The 17,591-nt window shown below is 59.6% G+C and overlaps 1 protein-coding gene across 4 annotated transcripts in view; it reads right to left on the bottom strand.

Annotated features, from left to right (window-relative positions):
- Positions 1-17,006, bottom strand: part of pdk4 (pyruvate dehydrogenase kinase, isozyme 4) — an 85,197-nt gene extending 68,191 nt beyond the window's left edge. For all 4 annotated transcript variants that reach the window (XR_010966987.1, XR_010966985.1, XR_010966986.1 and 1 more), the window contains exons 1-2: positions 16,746-17,006; positions 7,380-7,521 (exon numbers count right to left, since the gene is read on the bottom strand). Coding sequence is in view for 1 of the 4 variants with exons in the window: in XM_068004265.1 (XP_067860366.1) it covers positions 7,380-7,521; positions 16,746-16,986 (383 nt within the window). In the remaining 3 variants the exon portion in view is untranslated. The remainder of the gene's footprint in view (positions 1-7,379; positions 7,522-16,745) is intronic.
- Between the last annotated feature and the right edge of the window lie 585 nt (positions 17,007-17,591).

Raw genomic sequence — 17,591 nt, 5'->3', positions numbered from 1 at the left:
AGACACACGACAACGCAAAATCGTCGAGCAGAAGTTGATAGCCAAGTTCCGCACCCACGAGGACGGCCTCAACCGGGATCTTGGGTTCATGTCACGCTACACGTAACCCCACCAGCAAAAAGGGGGAAAAAATTTATATGTTTTTTAAAATTCTCTCTCTCTCTCTCTCTCTCTCTGCCATTTTGAGTTTCTTTCTGCCTGCCTGTGTAATAGACACAATGTATATCGAGTGTACTGGGACGTGCTGTTCTCCGTGACTGGCCTGTTTGAATAACAACGACACCTTTTGATTGGTGTGATGCTGTCCCAACATAGTATAAGATATGCGATTTGAGAACCTTTTCATTCATTCATCTGACGAAGGAGATAATCTCCGAAAGCTTGTGATTTTAAAATAAATTTGTTGGACTATAACCTGGTGTTGTAAGATTCCTTACATTTGTCCACCCCAGTCCATCACCGGCATCTCCACATCATGGATACTTTAAGTACACAGACAATAAAGGAGGATGACAAAAAGGAATACAAAGAGGTTAAGAGAGAAGTTAATAAAAAATTAGGAAAGCAAAGAGGAACTACGTGATTATATTATCAAGGAATATAAAAATAAAGTATTCTACAGACACATAAATAACAAAAGAAAAATAATAGGGACAGGGCCACTAAGGGATGCATAAAATAAATTCACAGGTAACGACAGCGAAATAGCAGAAATACTGAAGAGTTACTTTGCCTCCGTATTTACCAGGGAGACAAACACAGTGGGCAGGACATTCGAAGAGGAGGTCAAAAAAAATATTAAAACAGTTCCGATAGAAAGGGGGGGCGATAAATGATAAACTAATCAAACCAAGGGAGGATAAGATCCCTGGTCTGGATGGATTGCATCCGCAAATATTAAAATAAGTTAGGGAGGAGATAGCAGAGGCACTATTACATATATATTTCACTAAAAAGGGAAAGTGCCAGAGGACTACTCAAAGATGTAATATAATAAATAAAAGTCATCTAGAGTAAAGAATAGTCAGCACAGATTTCAGAAGGGAAAGTCATGCCTGACCAATCTTAATGAAAACTCTTTGAAGTAGTAACAGAAAAAGTGGACAAGGGTAATGCAGTAGATGTAATATATTTGGATTTTCAAAAGGCCTTCGACAAGGTACCACATTGTAGACTCATGGCTAAGGTCAGAGCATGTGGAGTCAGGGGACAAGTCGCAGAATGGATAGCAAGTTGGCTACAAAACAGAAAACAGAGAGTAGGGGTTAAGGGTAGCTACTCAAACTGGCAAAAGGTGGGAAATGGTGCACCACAGGGATCGGTGCTGGGAATAGTATTACTCACAATTTACATTAACGATTTGGATTCCCGAATCCAAAGTACAATTTCAAAATTTGCGGACGACACCATATTAGGGTGTGTAGTTAATACAAATGGAAGAATGTGTCAAAGTGCAAGAGGACATTAAGGCTAATGGAATTCTGGCCTTTAAATCTAGAGGACTAGAGTACAAGGGGGCAGAAGTTATGCTGCAGCTATACAAAACCCTGGTTAGACCACACCTAGAGTACTGTGAGAAGTTCGAGGCACCGCTCCTTCGGAAGGACATATTGGCCTTGGAGGGAGTGCAGCGTAGGTTTACTAGAATGATACCCAGACGTCAAGGGTTAAGTTACGAGGAGAGATTACACAAATTGGGGTTGTATTCTCTGGAGTTTCGAAGGTTATGGGGTGATCTGATCGAAGTTTATAAGATATTAAGGGAAACGGATAGGGTGGATAGAGAAACTATTTCCGCTGGTTGGGGATTCTAAGAGTAGGGGGCAGAGTCTAAAAATTAGAGCCAGATCTTTCAGGAGCGAGATTAGAAAACATTTCTACACACAAAGGGTGGTAGAAGTTTGGAACTCTCTTCCGCAAACGGCAATTGATACTAGCTCAATTACTAAATTTAAATCAGAGATAGATAGCTTTTTGGCAATCAAAGGTATTAAGGGATATGAGCCAAAGACGGGTATATGGAGTTAGATCACAGATCAGCCACGATCTTATCAAATGGCGGAGCAGGCACGAGGGGCTGAATGGCCTACTCCTGTTCCTATGTTCCTATGACATTGATAATCTTGCAGAATGGGCATATAATTGGCAAATGAATTTCAATATAGATAAGTGTGTGGTGGTGCATTTTGGTAGGAAGAATAAGGAAGCCACATACTGCTTGGATAATAAGAGTCTAAATGGGATAGAGGAGCAAATGGATCTAAGGGTATAGATATACAAATCACTAAAAGTAGCCACGCAGGTTAATAAGGCCATATATAAGTCAAATCAAGCACAGGGGTTCATTTCTAGAGGGATAGAATTGAAAAGCAAAGACATTACATTAAACTTGTACAGAACCTTGATTAGACCACACTTGTATTGTGCACAGTTCTGGTCTACATATTACAGAAAGGATGTAGAGGCATTGGAGAGAGTGCAAATAAGATTCACAAGGATGATACCAGAACTGAGAGAATATTCTTTATCAGGAAAGGCTGAACAGACTGGGGCTCTTTTCTCTAGAAATAAAGAGAAGGCTGAGGGGTGACCTGATAGAGGACTTTAAGATAATGATAGGGTTTGATAGGGTAAACGTAGAGAAAATGTTTCCACTTGTGGGGGAATCCAAAACTAGTGGTCATAAATATAAAATAGTTGCGAATAAATCCAATAGGGAATTCAGGAGAAACATCTTTACCCAAAGAGTAGTAAGAATATGGAACTCACTACCAAAGGAGTAGAAGAGGCAAATAACATAGATGCATTTAAGGGGAAGCTAGATAAGCACTCGGGAAAAAGGAATAGAAGGGTATCCCGTTCGGGTAGGGAGGGAGGAGGCTCATATGGAACATAAACACCGGCATAGACCAGTTGGGCCAATGGCCCGTTTCTGTGCTGTAGTTTCGACATAAGTTCTACTAACTGAGAAGCGTGGATGAACAGTCAGCTTTTTGCAACCTGCGGAAATCAAAAGGTCACCCTGCTGTATTGCCAGTTTTTTTTAAAAAAATTTAAACAAGTTAAAAAGCTGTCTGATTTCAGGTATGTAGCAAAAATATGACGCATGCCCACTCAGGTATTCACATTTACCATAGGGAGATCATTTCTAGATCAATTTGTGATTACATGCAACATTAAAAAGGTGTGCACCGATGTTTAAAAGTAGTTCTACACAACTAGAATGGAGACTGTTCTGCTCTCAAAAGTTGAAATAATGAGAGAACTGAATTGCTAGGGAAGGGTAATGTTAAGTCCTCAGAATATATGTAATTTCTGTGACTATTGGCCCCTGATCAGCTAATCAGATTGTGCTATTTTTAATAATAAATTTAGAACAGTAAATTGGGTAAAAGTGGCTACCATTTTCTCAGTATTTATTTTTGACTGAAAAATACTTTTAAAAAGTATATAAAATGGAGCAATCTGGTCCTCATGTTACTTGCTTTATTAGCTTCTTGTTTTGAATTAAACATATTTTAACAATTCAAGATCTGCACTTCTTCCACTGTGCTATTTTACAAATTACTGTGGAATATAGCTAATATTTCTAAAAAATATTTTTAATATCAGTTTGTATATTTTCCTGAATTCCCTTTCTACAAGCTAAAGCCAGTTTCATAAACATAAAAGGCCACTATCAATTACAGGATAACATTAGACTGTAAACTCATGACTTCCTGAGTGGCCTGACCCCACTGCCTCCTCTAAGACATTTCCTCTTAGATCAGCAACAGCCAGGAGAAAAATAAAATGCCATGGTGCTCTTCATGTGATGTGAAAATCAGGAAGGTCAAGTCCAGTACAAGCAGTCCTATTAATGTCTCCTCCCATTCCCTGCTCAGCCATTCTAACCAATTTGAAAAAACTGGGTCTTTCCAGCACAGTGCAGCAGTTTTCTACTAATACACATATATAACTGTACTACCGAAGCTCAACGTTGGACCTGTGCTAAAAGCAATAAACAGCAAAGCAAGAGCAACAGATCTTGACAATTTGGGAATGTTTATGCAAACTTTGCATTTAACTGTCAGAGTATGCACATGTAGCTACGAAGCACCGTATTTCTTTTTCAGTTTATATTGCATAAAACATTTCTATTTAACTTATTGTGGTTCAGCAGCAGAAGTCAGAGTTTTGGTGGGCAGCTCAGTGGTGGTCTTTTCTTGAGATGGTGGAATGTCCTACTTAACTGCTGCTTTCTTCTTAAAATGCCATTTTGTACTACTTGACATTTGCTATTTTGATGTAAAGGCTACTGCAGCATTCAAAGAAAGTCTACATGTCATTAACATATCAATTTCCCCAAAGAGGTATTGGGGGGAATTGATTTGTTTTACAGCCAAGTCTAGTAGTCTCATACTAATAGGGGAAGTTTCAAATGTTTGCAGACTCAGCAGCAATACTAAGCATTATGCTAAGATCTTAGCAATGCTACACAATGGTAAAATTTCACTCACTGACTCATGAAGTTTAACCACGAGACATCTAAAATTCAACTATAATCATGTAAATTTCAAAGTTCAATACCTCAGTATCTTTTTCATGCCAGAAAGGTGAAATATTAGTTACTTTGCCACCACATTCACTGCCTACGGAACAAAGAATTCCTCACACTCTGCTAGGCTCCCCATCAGTTTTATCTTTTTTTCTGTATCTCACCATCTTGTGCAGCTACTACAGTCAAGATTTTCTTTAATACAATTAGGATACTTTTTGGGTGATCTTCACAAGTCAACTGAAACATTTATTTTCCTTTTACATTTAATTAATGTCTTTTGACAATAGCAAAAATATTTAAGAGAAAAAAATGCTGTTAACATCTAGCTGTCAATCAGCTCCTCTAGGAATACTATAAAATTAGCATAAATCACTCCCCACTGTTATACCTACCACAGAATGAGCAGGAATCCTTAACATCGGAGTACTCTCGTGACATCCATCATCAACGGCTCCCTGCAACAACCAAATTTACTGACCACAGAGGCAACTTCTTAAAATGCAACGAACAATAGAAAAAATGTTTACATCAAATTAAAAATTTAGGAATTGAGATATTGGGGTCGATTTTAGGATGGCCGAACGAGTGCGTTCGTGGTGGGGGGTGGGCTGTGATAATTCGGGATTCCCGGGGCGGGTCCAGCTCCAACCCGCCCACTTCCAGGTTCCCCAATGATGCGCTTTGATGCACGCACAGCCCCCGCATGCATGACTCCCACCGCCAATTAAAGCCGACGGGATGCCAATTAAACCAATTATTTTGATACTTCAGGTCATTAGCAGACCTGATTTGGAGGATATTTCAGGAGGGGTGGGATTTTCATCCAAACTGAGCGTGTATCCTGTACTGGGGGAAACACTCCCAGTTGAAATAGACGTGTTGCAGCCACCAACCTGTGGGAGCTGCAAAGGTCCATTTGATTGGGGGGGGGGGGGGGGGTGCGGAAAAAGACCCTCACTCATTGCAGGAGGCCACTCTGTCACTTTGGACAAAGTTTGGCCTCCACCACCCTTCTCCTAACACTAAAATTCACCAACTTGCAACCTCAACTCCGGTGTGCAGACACATTTACCTACCTTGCGGACCCCCTCAAACGTATGTCTTCCGGATGGGGGCCGCCATAGCTGCAGTCGTGACCTCCTCGGAGGACGAACAGCATCACCAGCCTTGCCAGCCACCTCTGACACATGGAGCTCCACAACACATTGCTGTGACACATCCACCTGCACAGCAGGAGGGAGGGCAACCGCAGAGAGAGATGCGTTGCAGGGGGCACTACCCTCGCCACAGGGTCTACAGATCGAGGCTGCTTCCTGGACCTCTCCGAGGAGCAGTGCACATGGAGGCTCAGAGTCACTCGACATGTAGTCGTGGACATCTGCAGCCTCCTTCATGCCAAGCTGCTCCCGGCTGGCCTGAGCACCATCTTCTTACCTGTCGCTGTCAAAGTCACCACTGCCCTCAGCAACTTCTCCTCCGGATCCTTCCAGGGTGCCACTGGGGACATCGCCGGCGTCTCAGTCGTCTGCACAAAAAAGCCCTGCAAATACACCTACACCCAATCTGCAGTGACACAATGGGTGGCATCAGGTGTGGGTCTTCATGGTGATCCTCAGGAAAGGGCATTATTGCACAAGCCGGTCAAGAATGGCCAAGACGTGGCAGTAGTGGTGACAATATATTATATAATGAGTTGATCAGAAATTAAAATATAATAAAAAACCATGACAAACCGTCAAACACCCTTGTGCATCCCCTTCATGCTCACGACATGTTTGCCTTACGCTTCCTACTACACATACGTGATGCATGCCCTGTGACTGCAACACAGGTAGTGGCAGGTTGGGTGACGCTGACCGTAAAAGAGATGCATCAGAGGGAGAGTATGAGATAGAGCCAGGAGATTGTATGAGGTCTGGATTGAGTGGTTGTGGTGGGATGAGTACTGGCGAGGTGAGTAAGTGCAGGTAAGATGAGGATGAGCTTTGAATGGGTGTGAAGAGTGATGTGATAGTAGTATTGGCAGTGCAGAAGATGTGGGGTGGGGGGGGAATGAGTAAGAGTACTCACTTCGGCTGACCTAGTTAGGTCATTGAAGCGCCTCCTGCACTGTATGCAGGTGCGTGATATGTTGGTGGTGCTGGTGACCTCCTCTGCCACCTCGAGCCAGGCCTTCGTGGTGGAAGATCTCTGTCTTCCCCCTCCTCCTCACCCCATCCAGTTGGATCTGGAATAAGGCATCATTAAACCTGGGAGCAGCCTTTCCCCTGGGCTGCTCCATGCTGTAATTTTGGCTCCTTTCTGCAGCATCAGGGCTCCTCCAGCTGACAGCTTATGATGCGGTGCACAGTCCGCCCGCTGCGCAGCTTTCCAGCGCAAAACCCGGAAGCCAAGGTAAGTGACTTCAATTTACTTGCGATCGCGTGGGGAACCCACCGATTTCACTGGGCAGGTTACCCACGCACCCAGTCGACCCCCCGCTGGCAACCCGCCTCCCTCCTAATATCGGGCCCGTTGTGTTTTTGCTATTCCCTGATAATCCGTTAAAGATGGTCGCAGAAAATAGTGCTGGGAGTGATTTTCATTATATCCTGACAGAAAAACAACTAAAGTGATTAAAATACAGATATTACACCTATAACAAAGCTCAATTAATTATCAAGAAACAGTAACTTATGCTGTAAGGAACCAAACAGAGCATCAGAAGGATACTGCTGACAAATGCCAATCCTTTCTACAAGAGATTGTTATACAAGTTCAACCTCCACGCAGGATACAAAAATCTAAACATACAGCTCATAAAAACATTTTTCTCTACTCTCTTTTTCTCATCACTCACCAGCTTTGAACAATTTGAACAGAAGGAGTTCCCAGCAAATTGTCCGGAAGCAGGTTAATTTCCTTCATGATATTCGAAAGCCGTACTGGAAGTTCTTGTCGTAGAAATGCAAAGGAGGTCTTCTCACAACCATTTGTGGAACCTAAGAGAAAAAGTACTACTCAAGTCTGCACCAAAATGCTTTGATCAAAAATACCGTACAGATTGTCCTGTAATCAAGGCTTCTCTTAAAATACAAGAGAGGCAAAGGGAAAGATAAAAAAAATTGGTCCTATATAAAATACTCTCAACTTTATTGATAAGCTTAAATGTAACAACAAGTGTTCTGCCAAGCATTCTTACACTACATTGGAGCATGATAACCTTGCTATATTAGCCACAGAGTGATACACAAAGAATGCAGAGGCACATGTTCAAGAACGCATTTAAACATTGAGATAACTAAAACCTGTCTTGTATACAACACTCATCTACATTAGACTTATTCCACAAACGAGGCAGCTTGGAACATGTTCCAGTTGTACTGCTCGCACCACTAGCGCAATTAAAGATGTATACTGGAAAACACCAATGCACGTGCATTAAAACCCCTTCACTCTGATTTCAGTAATCCAACAGGCTTGGAAAGACTCAACAAACAAAAATCTGTTCCTGTCTCCTGATCCATCGATGGGAGGGCATCTATTAAAATATAACCTTTAAAAAAAATAATCTGAACTGACTTTTTAAACACTAACATACTCAAGGGGAGAACTGCTGGATGCTCCACTTCCCCAAGGTAACTTTTAAATAGTAGTGACTTAACGGATTTTTATTTTTAATCCTTAAACTATGTTTGTTTGAAGCAGATAGGAACATGATGTCAGATGATTCAGAAAATAAGACATGTAAAGATCTTCAGACTTTCCTTCTTGAAGAGTCTTATGCTGTTTAACATTGTGACAGTGCTGAGAACAAGGTAGATATGCATTGCTTGTAATAATAGTTCAGGATTGACTTTTGCTTTGAGTTCAGCTAAATATGGCTCCAGCTGCAGCCAAGCATGCAAAGAGCACGGAGCTGTACATCACTTTCAAAGAAAGAGTAGAACATACCACCGTCAGCATACAAACATGAACAATGAATCTTATATTACTGTCACAGTAAATTGCTTATTTTATACACAATGCAACATTGTATTTCAAAACTTTTAGGAATTTCCAAATTTTTAGGAATTTCCAAATACCCAAAAATAAACTCAAGCTTATTAAATCACTGTGTTATAGTATCTGGCAATGGCCACCTTTCTTGCTTGTGACATTGATCTTATACTAGGGGCTTATTTTTGTTGCAAAACAATTAATAGAATTGCGATTAAAGCTTCCTATTCAAAAGCTTGGAAGAACCATGTTTATGATCAGTAGCAACTACGAAAGCCAAAACATTAGACAAAATAGCCAAAAAATCAATAAGTAAAACAATGAATGAAGTCTCCAGCAAAGATTGACATCACTGCCTGGATTAGTTTTCTCTACTGAACAGAATTTCCTCCTAAAAATGGTAGGGCTGACATTTCTCGTAGGCAGAAGCAATCAGGGAAAAAAAGAAATACACAGGGTGGAGAGATTCACACAAGGACCCACTGGGGAGAAGGGAAGTTAAAGGGCACAACCCCCACTACCCAGGCACGGGGACCACATCCAGGGAGATGGGCGGTTGCAAGGCCCAGGAACACCCTGTGGAGAGGGATGGGTGCAGGATACATGGGCCCCTGGGGATAAGACACAGGAACCCTCCATGGGGAGTTGGGCAGGGACACACTCCTGGGAGATCGGTGAATAGAGGAGGCAGGGACCCCCCCTCATGGGAGATGGCCAGGTGCAGGAACCTTACCCCCATTCCCAGATAGCGGTGGATATAAGGTAAGAGGGCCTCCTCGGGTGAGTGGCGGGTGCAGAGGATGGGAAACCCGTAGAGAGAGAGACAAGTCCAGGACACAGAAACACCTCCTCTGTGGGGGCACGGGGAGAGGGCGCGGGGGACATGGGGGGCACGGTGACCTGGGGACACGGGCAGAGGGCGCGGGGGACATGGGGGGCACGGTGACCTGGGGACACGGGGAGAGGGCGCGGGGGGCACGGTGACCCGGGGAGAGGGCGCGGGGGGCACGGTGACCCGGGGAGAGGGCGCGGGGGGCACGGTGACCCGGGGAGAGGGCGCGGGGGGCACGGTGACCCGGGGAGAGGGCGCGGGGGGCACGGTGACCCGGGGAGAGGGCGCGGGGGGCACGGTGACCCGGGGAGAGGGCGCGGGGGGCACGGTGACCCGGGGAGAGGGCGCGGGGGGCACGGTGACCCGGGGAGAGGGCGCGGGGGGCACGGTGACCCGGGGAGAGGGCGCGGGGGGCACGGTGACCCGGGGAGAGGGCGCGGGGGGCACGGTGACCCGGGGAGAGGGCGCGGGGGGCACGGTGACCCGGGGAGAGGGCGCGGGGGGCACGGTGACCCGGGGAGAGGGCGCGGGGGGCACGGTGACCCGGGGAGAGGGCGCGGGGGGCACGGTGACCCGGGGAGAGGGCGCGGGGGGCACGGTGACCCGGGGAGAGGGCGCGGGGGGCACGGTGACCCGGGGGAGAGGGCGCGGGGGGCACGGTGACCCGGGGAGAGGGCGCGGGGGGCACGGGACGGTGACCCGGGGAGAGGGCGCGGGGGGCACGGTGACCCGGGGAGAGGGCGCGGGGGGCACGGTGACCCGGGGAGAGGGCGCGGGGGGCACGGTGACCCGGGGAGAGGGCGCGGGGGGCACGGTGACCCGGGGAGAGGGCGCGGGGGGCACGGTGACCCGGGGAGAGGGCGCGGGGGGCACGGTGACCCGGGGAGAGGGCGCGGGGGGCACGGTGACCCGGGGAGAGGGCGCGGGGGGCACGGTGACCCGGGGAGAGGGCGCGGGGGGCACGGTGACCCGGGGAGAGGGCGCGGGGGGCACGGTGACCCGGGGAGAGGGCGCGGGGGGCACGGTGACCCGGGGAGAGGGCGCGGGGGGCACGGTGACCCGGGGAGAGGGCGCGGGGGGCACGGTGACCCGGGGAGAGGGCGCGGGGGGGCACGGTGACCCGGGGAGAGGGCGCGGGGGGCACGGTGACCCGGGGAGAGGGCGCGGGGGGCACGGTGACCCGGGGAGAGGGCGCGGGGGGCACGGTGACCCGGGGAGAGGGCGCGGGGGGCACGGTGACCCGGGGAGAGGGCGCGGGGGGCACGGTGACCCGGGGGAGAGGGCGCGGGGGGCACGGTGACCCGGGGAGAGGGCGCGGGGGGCACGGTGACCCGGGGAGAGGGCGCGGGGGGCACGGTGACCCGGGGAGAGGGCGCGGGGGGCACGGTGACCCGGGGAGAGGGCGCGGGGGGCACGGTGACCCGGGGAGAGGGCGCGGGGGGCACGGTGACCCGGGGAGAGGGCGCGGGGGGCACGGTGACCCGGGGAGAGGGCGCGGGGGGGCACGGTGACCCGGGGAGAGGGCGCGGGGGGCACGGTGACCCGGGGAGAGGGCGCGGGGGGCACGGTGACCCGGGGAGAGGGCGCGGGGGGCACGGTGACCCGGGGAGAGGGCGCGGGGGGCACGGTGACCCGGGGAGAGGGCGCGGGGGGCACGGTGACCCGGGGAGAGGGCGCGGGGGGCACGGTGACCCGGGGAGAGGGCGCGGGGGGCACGGTGACCCGGGGAGAGGGCGCGGGGGGCACGGTGACCCGGGGAGAGGGCGCGGGGGGCACGGTGACCCGGGGAGAGGGCGCGGGGGGCACGGTGACCCGGGGAGAGGGCGCGGGGGGCACGGTGACCCGGGGAGAGGGCGCGGGGGGCACGGTGACCCGGGGAGAGGGCGCGGGGGGCACGGTGACCCGGGGAGAGGGCGCGGGGGGCACGGTGACCCGGGGAGAGGGCGCGGGGGGCACGGTGACCCGGGGAGAGGGCGCGGGGGGCACGGTGACCCGGGGAGAGGGCGCGGGGGGCACGGTGACCCGGGGAGAGGGCGCGGGGGGCACGGTGACCCGGGGAGAGGGCGCGGGGGGGCACGGTGACCCGGGGAGAGGGCGCGGGGGGCACGGTGACCCGGGGAGAGGGCGCGGGGGGCACGGTGACCCGGGGAGAGGGCGCGGGGGGCACGGTGACCCGGGGAGAGGGCGCGGGGGGCACGGTGACCCGGGGAGAGGGCGCGGGGGGCACGGTGACCCGGGGAGAGGGCGCGGGGGGCACGGTGACCCGGGGAGAGGGCGCGGGGGGCACGGTGACCCGGGGAGAGGGCGCGGGGGGCACGGTGACCCGGGGAGAGGGCGCGGGGGGCACGGTGACCCGGGGAGAGGGCGCGGGGGGCACGGTGACCCGGGGAGAGGGCGCGGGGGGCACGGTGACCCGGGGAGAGGGCGCGGGGGGCACGGTGACCCGGGGAGAGGGCGCGGGGGGCACGGTGACCCGGGGAGAGGGCGCGGGGGGCACGGTGACCCGGGGAGAGGGCGCGGGGGGCACGGTGACCCGGGGAGAGGGCGCGGGGGGCACGGTGACCCGGGGAGAGGGCGCGGGGGGCACGGTGACCCGGGGAGAGGGCGCGGGGGGCACGGTGACCCGGGGAGAGGGCGCGGGGGGCACGGTGACCCGGGGAGAGGGCGCGGGGGGCACGGTGACCCGGGGAGAGGGCGCGGGGGGCACGGTGACCCGGGGAGAGGGCGCGGGGGGCACGGTGACCCGGGGAGAGGGCGCGGGGGGCACGGTGACCCGGGGAGAGGGCGCGGGGGGCACGGTGACCCGGGGAGAGGGCGCGGGGGGCACGGTGACCCGGGGAGAGGGCGCGGGGGGCACGGTGACCCGGGGAGAGGGCGCGGGGGGCACGGTGACCCGGGGAGAGGGCGCGGGGGGCACGGTGACCCGGGGAGAGGGCGCGGGGGGCACGGTGACCCGGGGAGAGGGCGCGGGGGGCACGGTGACCCGGGGAGAGGGCGCGGGGGGCACGGTGACCCGGGGAGAGGGCGCGGGGGGGCACGGTGACCCGGGGAGAGGGCGCGGGGGGCACGGTGACCCGGGGAGAGGGCGCGGGGGGCACGGTGACCCGGGGAGAGGGCGCGGGGGGCACGGTGACCCGGGGAGAGGGCGCGGGGGGCACGGTGACCCGGGGAGAGGGCGCGGGGGGCACGGTGACCCGGGGAGAGGGCGCGGGGGGCACGGTGACCCGGGGAGAGGGCGCGGGGGGCACGGTGACCCGGGGAGAGGGCGCGGGGGGCACGGTGACCCGGGGAGAGGGCGCGGGGGGCACGGTGACCCGGGGAGAGGGCGCGGGGGGCACGGTGACCCGGGGAGAGGGCGCGGGGGGCACGGTGACCCGGGGAGAGGGCGCGGGGGGCACGGTGACCCGGGGAGAGGGCGCGGGGGGCACGGTGACCCGGGGAGAGGGCGCGGGGGGCACGGTGACCCGGGGAGAGGGCGCGGGGGGCACGGTGACCCGGGGAGAGGGCGCGGGGGGCACGGTGACCCGGGGAGAGGGCGCGGGGGGCACGGTGACCCGGGGAGAGGGCGCGGGGGGCACGGTGACCCGGGGAGAGGGCGCGGGGGGCACGGTGACCCGGGGAGAGGGCGCGGGGGGCACGGTGACCCGGGGAGAGGGCGCGGGGGGCACGGTGACCCGGGGAGAGGGCGCGGGGGGCACGGTGACCCGGGGAGAGGGCGCGGGGGGCACGGTGACCCGGGGAGAGGGCGCGGGGGGCACGGTGACCCGGGGAGAGGGCGCGGGGGGCACGGTGACCCGGGGAGAGGGCGCGGGGGGCACGGTGACCCGGGGAGAGGGCGCGGGGGGCACGGTGACCCGGGGAGAGGGCGCGGGGGGCACGGTGACCCGGGGAGAGGGCGCGGGGGGCACGGTGACCCGGGGAGAGGGCGCGGGGGGCACGGTGACCCGGGGAGAGGGCGCGGGGGGCACGGTGACCCGGGGAGAGGGCGCGGGGGGCACGGTGACCCGGGGAGAGGGCGCGGGGGGCACGGTGACCCGGGGAGAGGGCGCGGGGGGCACGGTGACCCGGGGAGAGGGCGCGGGGGGCACGGTGACCCGGGGAGAGGGCGCGGGGGGCACGGTGACCCGGGGAGAGGGCGCGGGGGGCACGGTGACCCGGGGAGAGGGCGCGGGGGGCACGGTGACCCGGGGAGAGGGCGCGGGGGGCACGGTGACCCGGGGAGAGGGCGCGGGGGGCACGGTGACCCGGGGAGAGGGCGCGGGGGGCACGGTGACCCGGGGAGAGGGCGCGGGGGGCACGGTGACCCGGGGAGAGGGCGCGGGGGGCACGGTGACCCGGGGAGAGGGCGCGGGGGGCACGGTGACCCGGGGAGAGGGCGCGGGGGGCACGGTGACCCGGGGAGAGGGCGCGGGGGGCACGGTGACCCGGGGAGAGGGCGCGGGGGGCACGGTGACCCGGGGAGAGGGCGCGGGGGGCACGGTGACCCGGGGAGAGGGCGCGGGGGGCACGGTGACCCGGGGAGAGGGCGCGGGGGCACGGTGACCCGGGGAGAGGGCGCGGGGGGCACGGTGACCCGGGGAGAGGGCGCGGGGGGCACGGTGACCCGGGGAGAGGGCGCGGGGGGCACGGTGACCCGGGGAGAGGGCGCGGGGGGCACGGTGACCCGGGGAGAGGGCGCGGGGGGCACGGTGACCCGGGGAGAGGGCGCGGGGGGCACGGTGACCCGGGGAGAGGGCGCGGGGGGCACGGTGACCCGGGGAAGAGGGCGCGGGGGGCACGGTGACCCGGGGAGAGGGCGCGGGGGGCACGGTGACCCGGGGAGAGGGCGCGGGGGGCACGGTGACCCGGGGAGAGGGCGCGGGGGGCACGGTGACCCGGGGAGAGGGCGCGGGGGGCACGGTGACCCGGGGAGAGGGCGCGGGGGGCACGGTGACCCGGGGAGAGGGCGCGGGGGGCACGGTGACCCGGGGAGAGGGCGCGGGGGGCACGGTGACCCGGGGAGAGGGCGCGGGGGGCACGGTGACCCGGGGAGAGGGCGCGGGGGGCACGGTGACCCGGGGAGAGGGCGCGGGGGGCACGGTGACCCGGGGGAGAGGGCGCGGGGGGGCACGGTGACCCGGGGAGAGGGCGCGGGGGGCACGGTGACCCGGGGAGAGGGCGCGGGGGGCACGGTGACCCGGGGAGAGGGCGCGGGGGGCACGGTGACCCGGGGAGAGGGCGCGGGGGGCACGGTGACCCGGGGAGAGGGCGCGGGGGGCACGGTGACCCGGGGAGAGGGCGCGGGGGGCACGGTGACCCGGGGAGAGGGCGCGGGGGGGCACGGTGACCCGGGGAGAGGGCGCGGGGGGCACGGTGACCCGGGGAGAGGGCGCGGGGGGCACGGTGACCCGGGGAGAGGGCGCGGGGGGCACGGTGACCCGGGGAGAGGGCGCGGGGGCACGGTGACCCGGGGAGAGGGCGCGGGGGGGCACGGTGACCCGGGGAGAGGGCGCGGGGGGCACGGTGACCCGGGGAGAGGGCGCGGGGGGCACGGTGACCCGGGGAGAGGGCGCGGGGGGCACGGTGACCCGGGGAGAGGGCGCGGGGGGCACGGTGACCCGGGGAGAGGGCGCGGGGGGCACGGTGACCCGGGGAGAGGGCGCGGGGGGCACGGTGACCCGGGGAGAGGGCGCGGGGGGCACGGTGACCCGGGGAGAGGGCGGCGGGGGGGGGCACGGTGACCCGGGGAGAGGGCGCGGGGGGGCACGGTGACCCGGGGAGAGGGCGCGGGGGGGCACGGTGACCCGGGGAGAGGGCGCGGGGGGCACGGTGACCCGGGGAGAGGGCGGCGGGGGGGCACGGTGACCCGGGGAGAGGGCGCGGGGGGCACGGTGACCCGGGGAGAGGGCGCGGGGGGCACGGTGACCCGGGGAGAGGGCGCGGGGGGCACGGTGACCCGGGGAGAGGGCGCGGGGGGCACGGTGACCCGGGGAGAGGGCGCGGGGGGCACGGTGACCCGGGGAGAGGGCGCGGGGGGCACGGTGACCCGGGAGAGGGCGCGGGGGGGCACGGTGACCCGGGGAGAGGGCGCGGGGGGCACGGTGACCCGGGGAGAGGGCGCGGGGGGCACGGTGACCCGGGGAGAGGGCGCGGGGGGCACGGTGACCCGGGAGAGGGCGCGGGGGGCACGGTGACCCGGGGAGAGGGCGCGGGGGGCACGGTGACCCGGGGACACGGGGAGAGGGCGCGGGGGGGCACGGTGACCCGGGGACACGGGGAGAGGGCGCGGGGGGCACGGTGACCCGGGGACACGGGGAGAGGGCGCGGGGGGCACGGTGACCCGGGGACACGGGGAGAGGGCGCGGGGGGCACGGTGACCCGGGGACACGGGGAGAGGGCGCGGGGGGCACGGTGACCCGGGGACACGGGGAGAGGGCGCGGGGGGCACGGTGACCCGGGGACACGGGGAGAGGGCGCGGGGGGCACGGTGACCCGGGGACACGGGGAGAGGGCGCGGGGGGCACGGTGACCCGGGGACACGGGGAGAGGGCGCGGGGGGCACGGTGACCCGGGGACACGGGGAGAGGGCGCGGGGGGCACGGTGACCCGGGGACACGGGGAGAGGGCGCGGGGGCACGGTGACCCGGGGACACGGGGAGAGGGCGCGGGGGGCACGGTGACCCGGGGACACGGGGAGAGGGCGCGGGGGGCACGGTGACCCGGGGACACGGGGAGAGGGCGCGGGGGGCACGGTGACCCGGGGACACGGGGAGAGGGCGCGGGGGGCACGGTGACCGGGGACACGGGGAGAGGCGCGGGGGGCACGGTGACCCTGGGGACACGGGAGAGGGCGCGGGGGGCACGGTGACCTGGGGACACGGGGAGAGGGCGCGGGGGGGCACGGTGACCTGGGGACACGGGGAGAGGGCGCGGGGGGGCACGGTGACCTGGGGAGAGGGCGCGGGGGGGCACGGTGACCTGGGGACACGGGGAGAGGGCGCGGGGGGGCACGGTGACCTGGGGACACGGGGAGAGGGCGCGGGGGGGCACGGTGACCTGGGGAGAGGGCGCGGGGGGGCACGGTGACCTGGGGACACGGGGAGAGGGCGCGGGGGGGCACGGTGACCTGGGGACACGGGGAGAGGGCGCGGGGGGGCACGGTGACCTGGGGACACGGGGAGAGGGCGCGGGGGGGCACGGTGACCTGGGGCCACGGGGAGAGGGCGCGGGGGGGCACGGTGACCTGGGGCCACGGGGAGAGGGCGCGGGGGGCACGGTGAGAGGGCGCGGGGGATGGGGACACTCCCCCAGATTGAGGGGCAGGGCCTTCTCCTATCTGCCCGGGAGAGGGGCGAGTACAGGACACGGGGAAGGATTCGCCCCGCTTCACACACGAAGCTCCAGCCTCTTTCTTACCGAAGTCTAGGAACTGCTTCATGGAGAGCGGCGATGGCGAGAACTTGGAGAAATGTTCGAGCTGCCCGGGGGCCGGGGATGCCGATGCCGGGACCAGCCGGGCCGAGAGCCGGACCGGGGATGCCGGGGGGACCGGCGGGGCCGAGAGCCGGGCCGGGGGGACCGGCGGGGCCGAGAGCCGGGCCGGGGGGACCGGCGGGGCCGAGAGCCGGCTCTTCATCAGCGAGCGCACGATCCTCATGCTGCCGCGAGCGGTGATTGATACCGATCATGTCCAACGGTAAATAGGGACCGAAGATTCCTGTGCTCTCATTGGACGACTCCGGACAGGAAGGCGGGACTTCAGGTGTCATTGTGACGTTTGGTTCCAAGGGCACCCAATCGGAATTCCCAAAAACAGTAAACGATTCGCCATTGGTCACTCGCCCTATAAACAAATGGTCACGTGATCTGCAGCAACAGCGCCCGCACAATGTTGCATATCAGGGAGGAAGGAGCTGGGCTGCAATGGTAATAATAAAAGACTGGGAAATATTTAACTGTAATTCAAAGCAGTAAAAAATCAATCTCTCTGCCTCACGTTACTGTGCACTTTTGTCTCTGATATTGCAGCCTGAGCTCTGTGGATAGTCTGGAGAAGCTGGTGTTGTTCTCCATAGAGCAGAGCAGGTTGAGAGGAGATTTGATGAGGTATTCAAAATCATGAAGGGTTTAGACAGAGTAGATAGAGAGAAACTTCCCATTGGTGGAAGGGTCAAGAACCAGAGGACATAGATTTAAGGTGATTTGCAAAAGAACCAACGGTGACTTGAGAAAAAACTTTTTTACACAGCAAGTGGTTAGGAT

This window comes from Heptranchias perlo, chromosome 2, assembly GCF_035084215.1.
Source record: "Heptranchias perlo isolate sHepPer1 chromosome 2, sHepPer1.hap1, whole genome shotgun sequence".
Classification (NCBI taxonomy): Eukaryota; Metazoa; Chordata; class Chondrichthyes; order Hexanchiformes; family Hexanchidae; genus Heptranchias; species Heptranchias perlo.
This window is presented reverse-complemented; position numbering and strand designations above follow the sequence as displayed.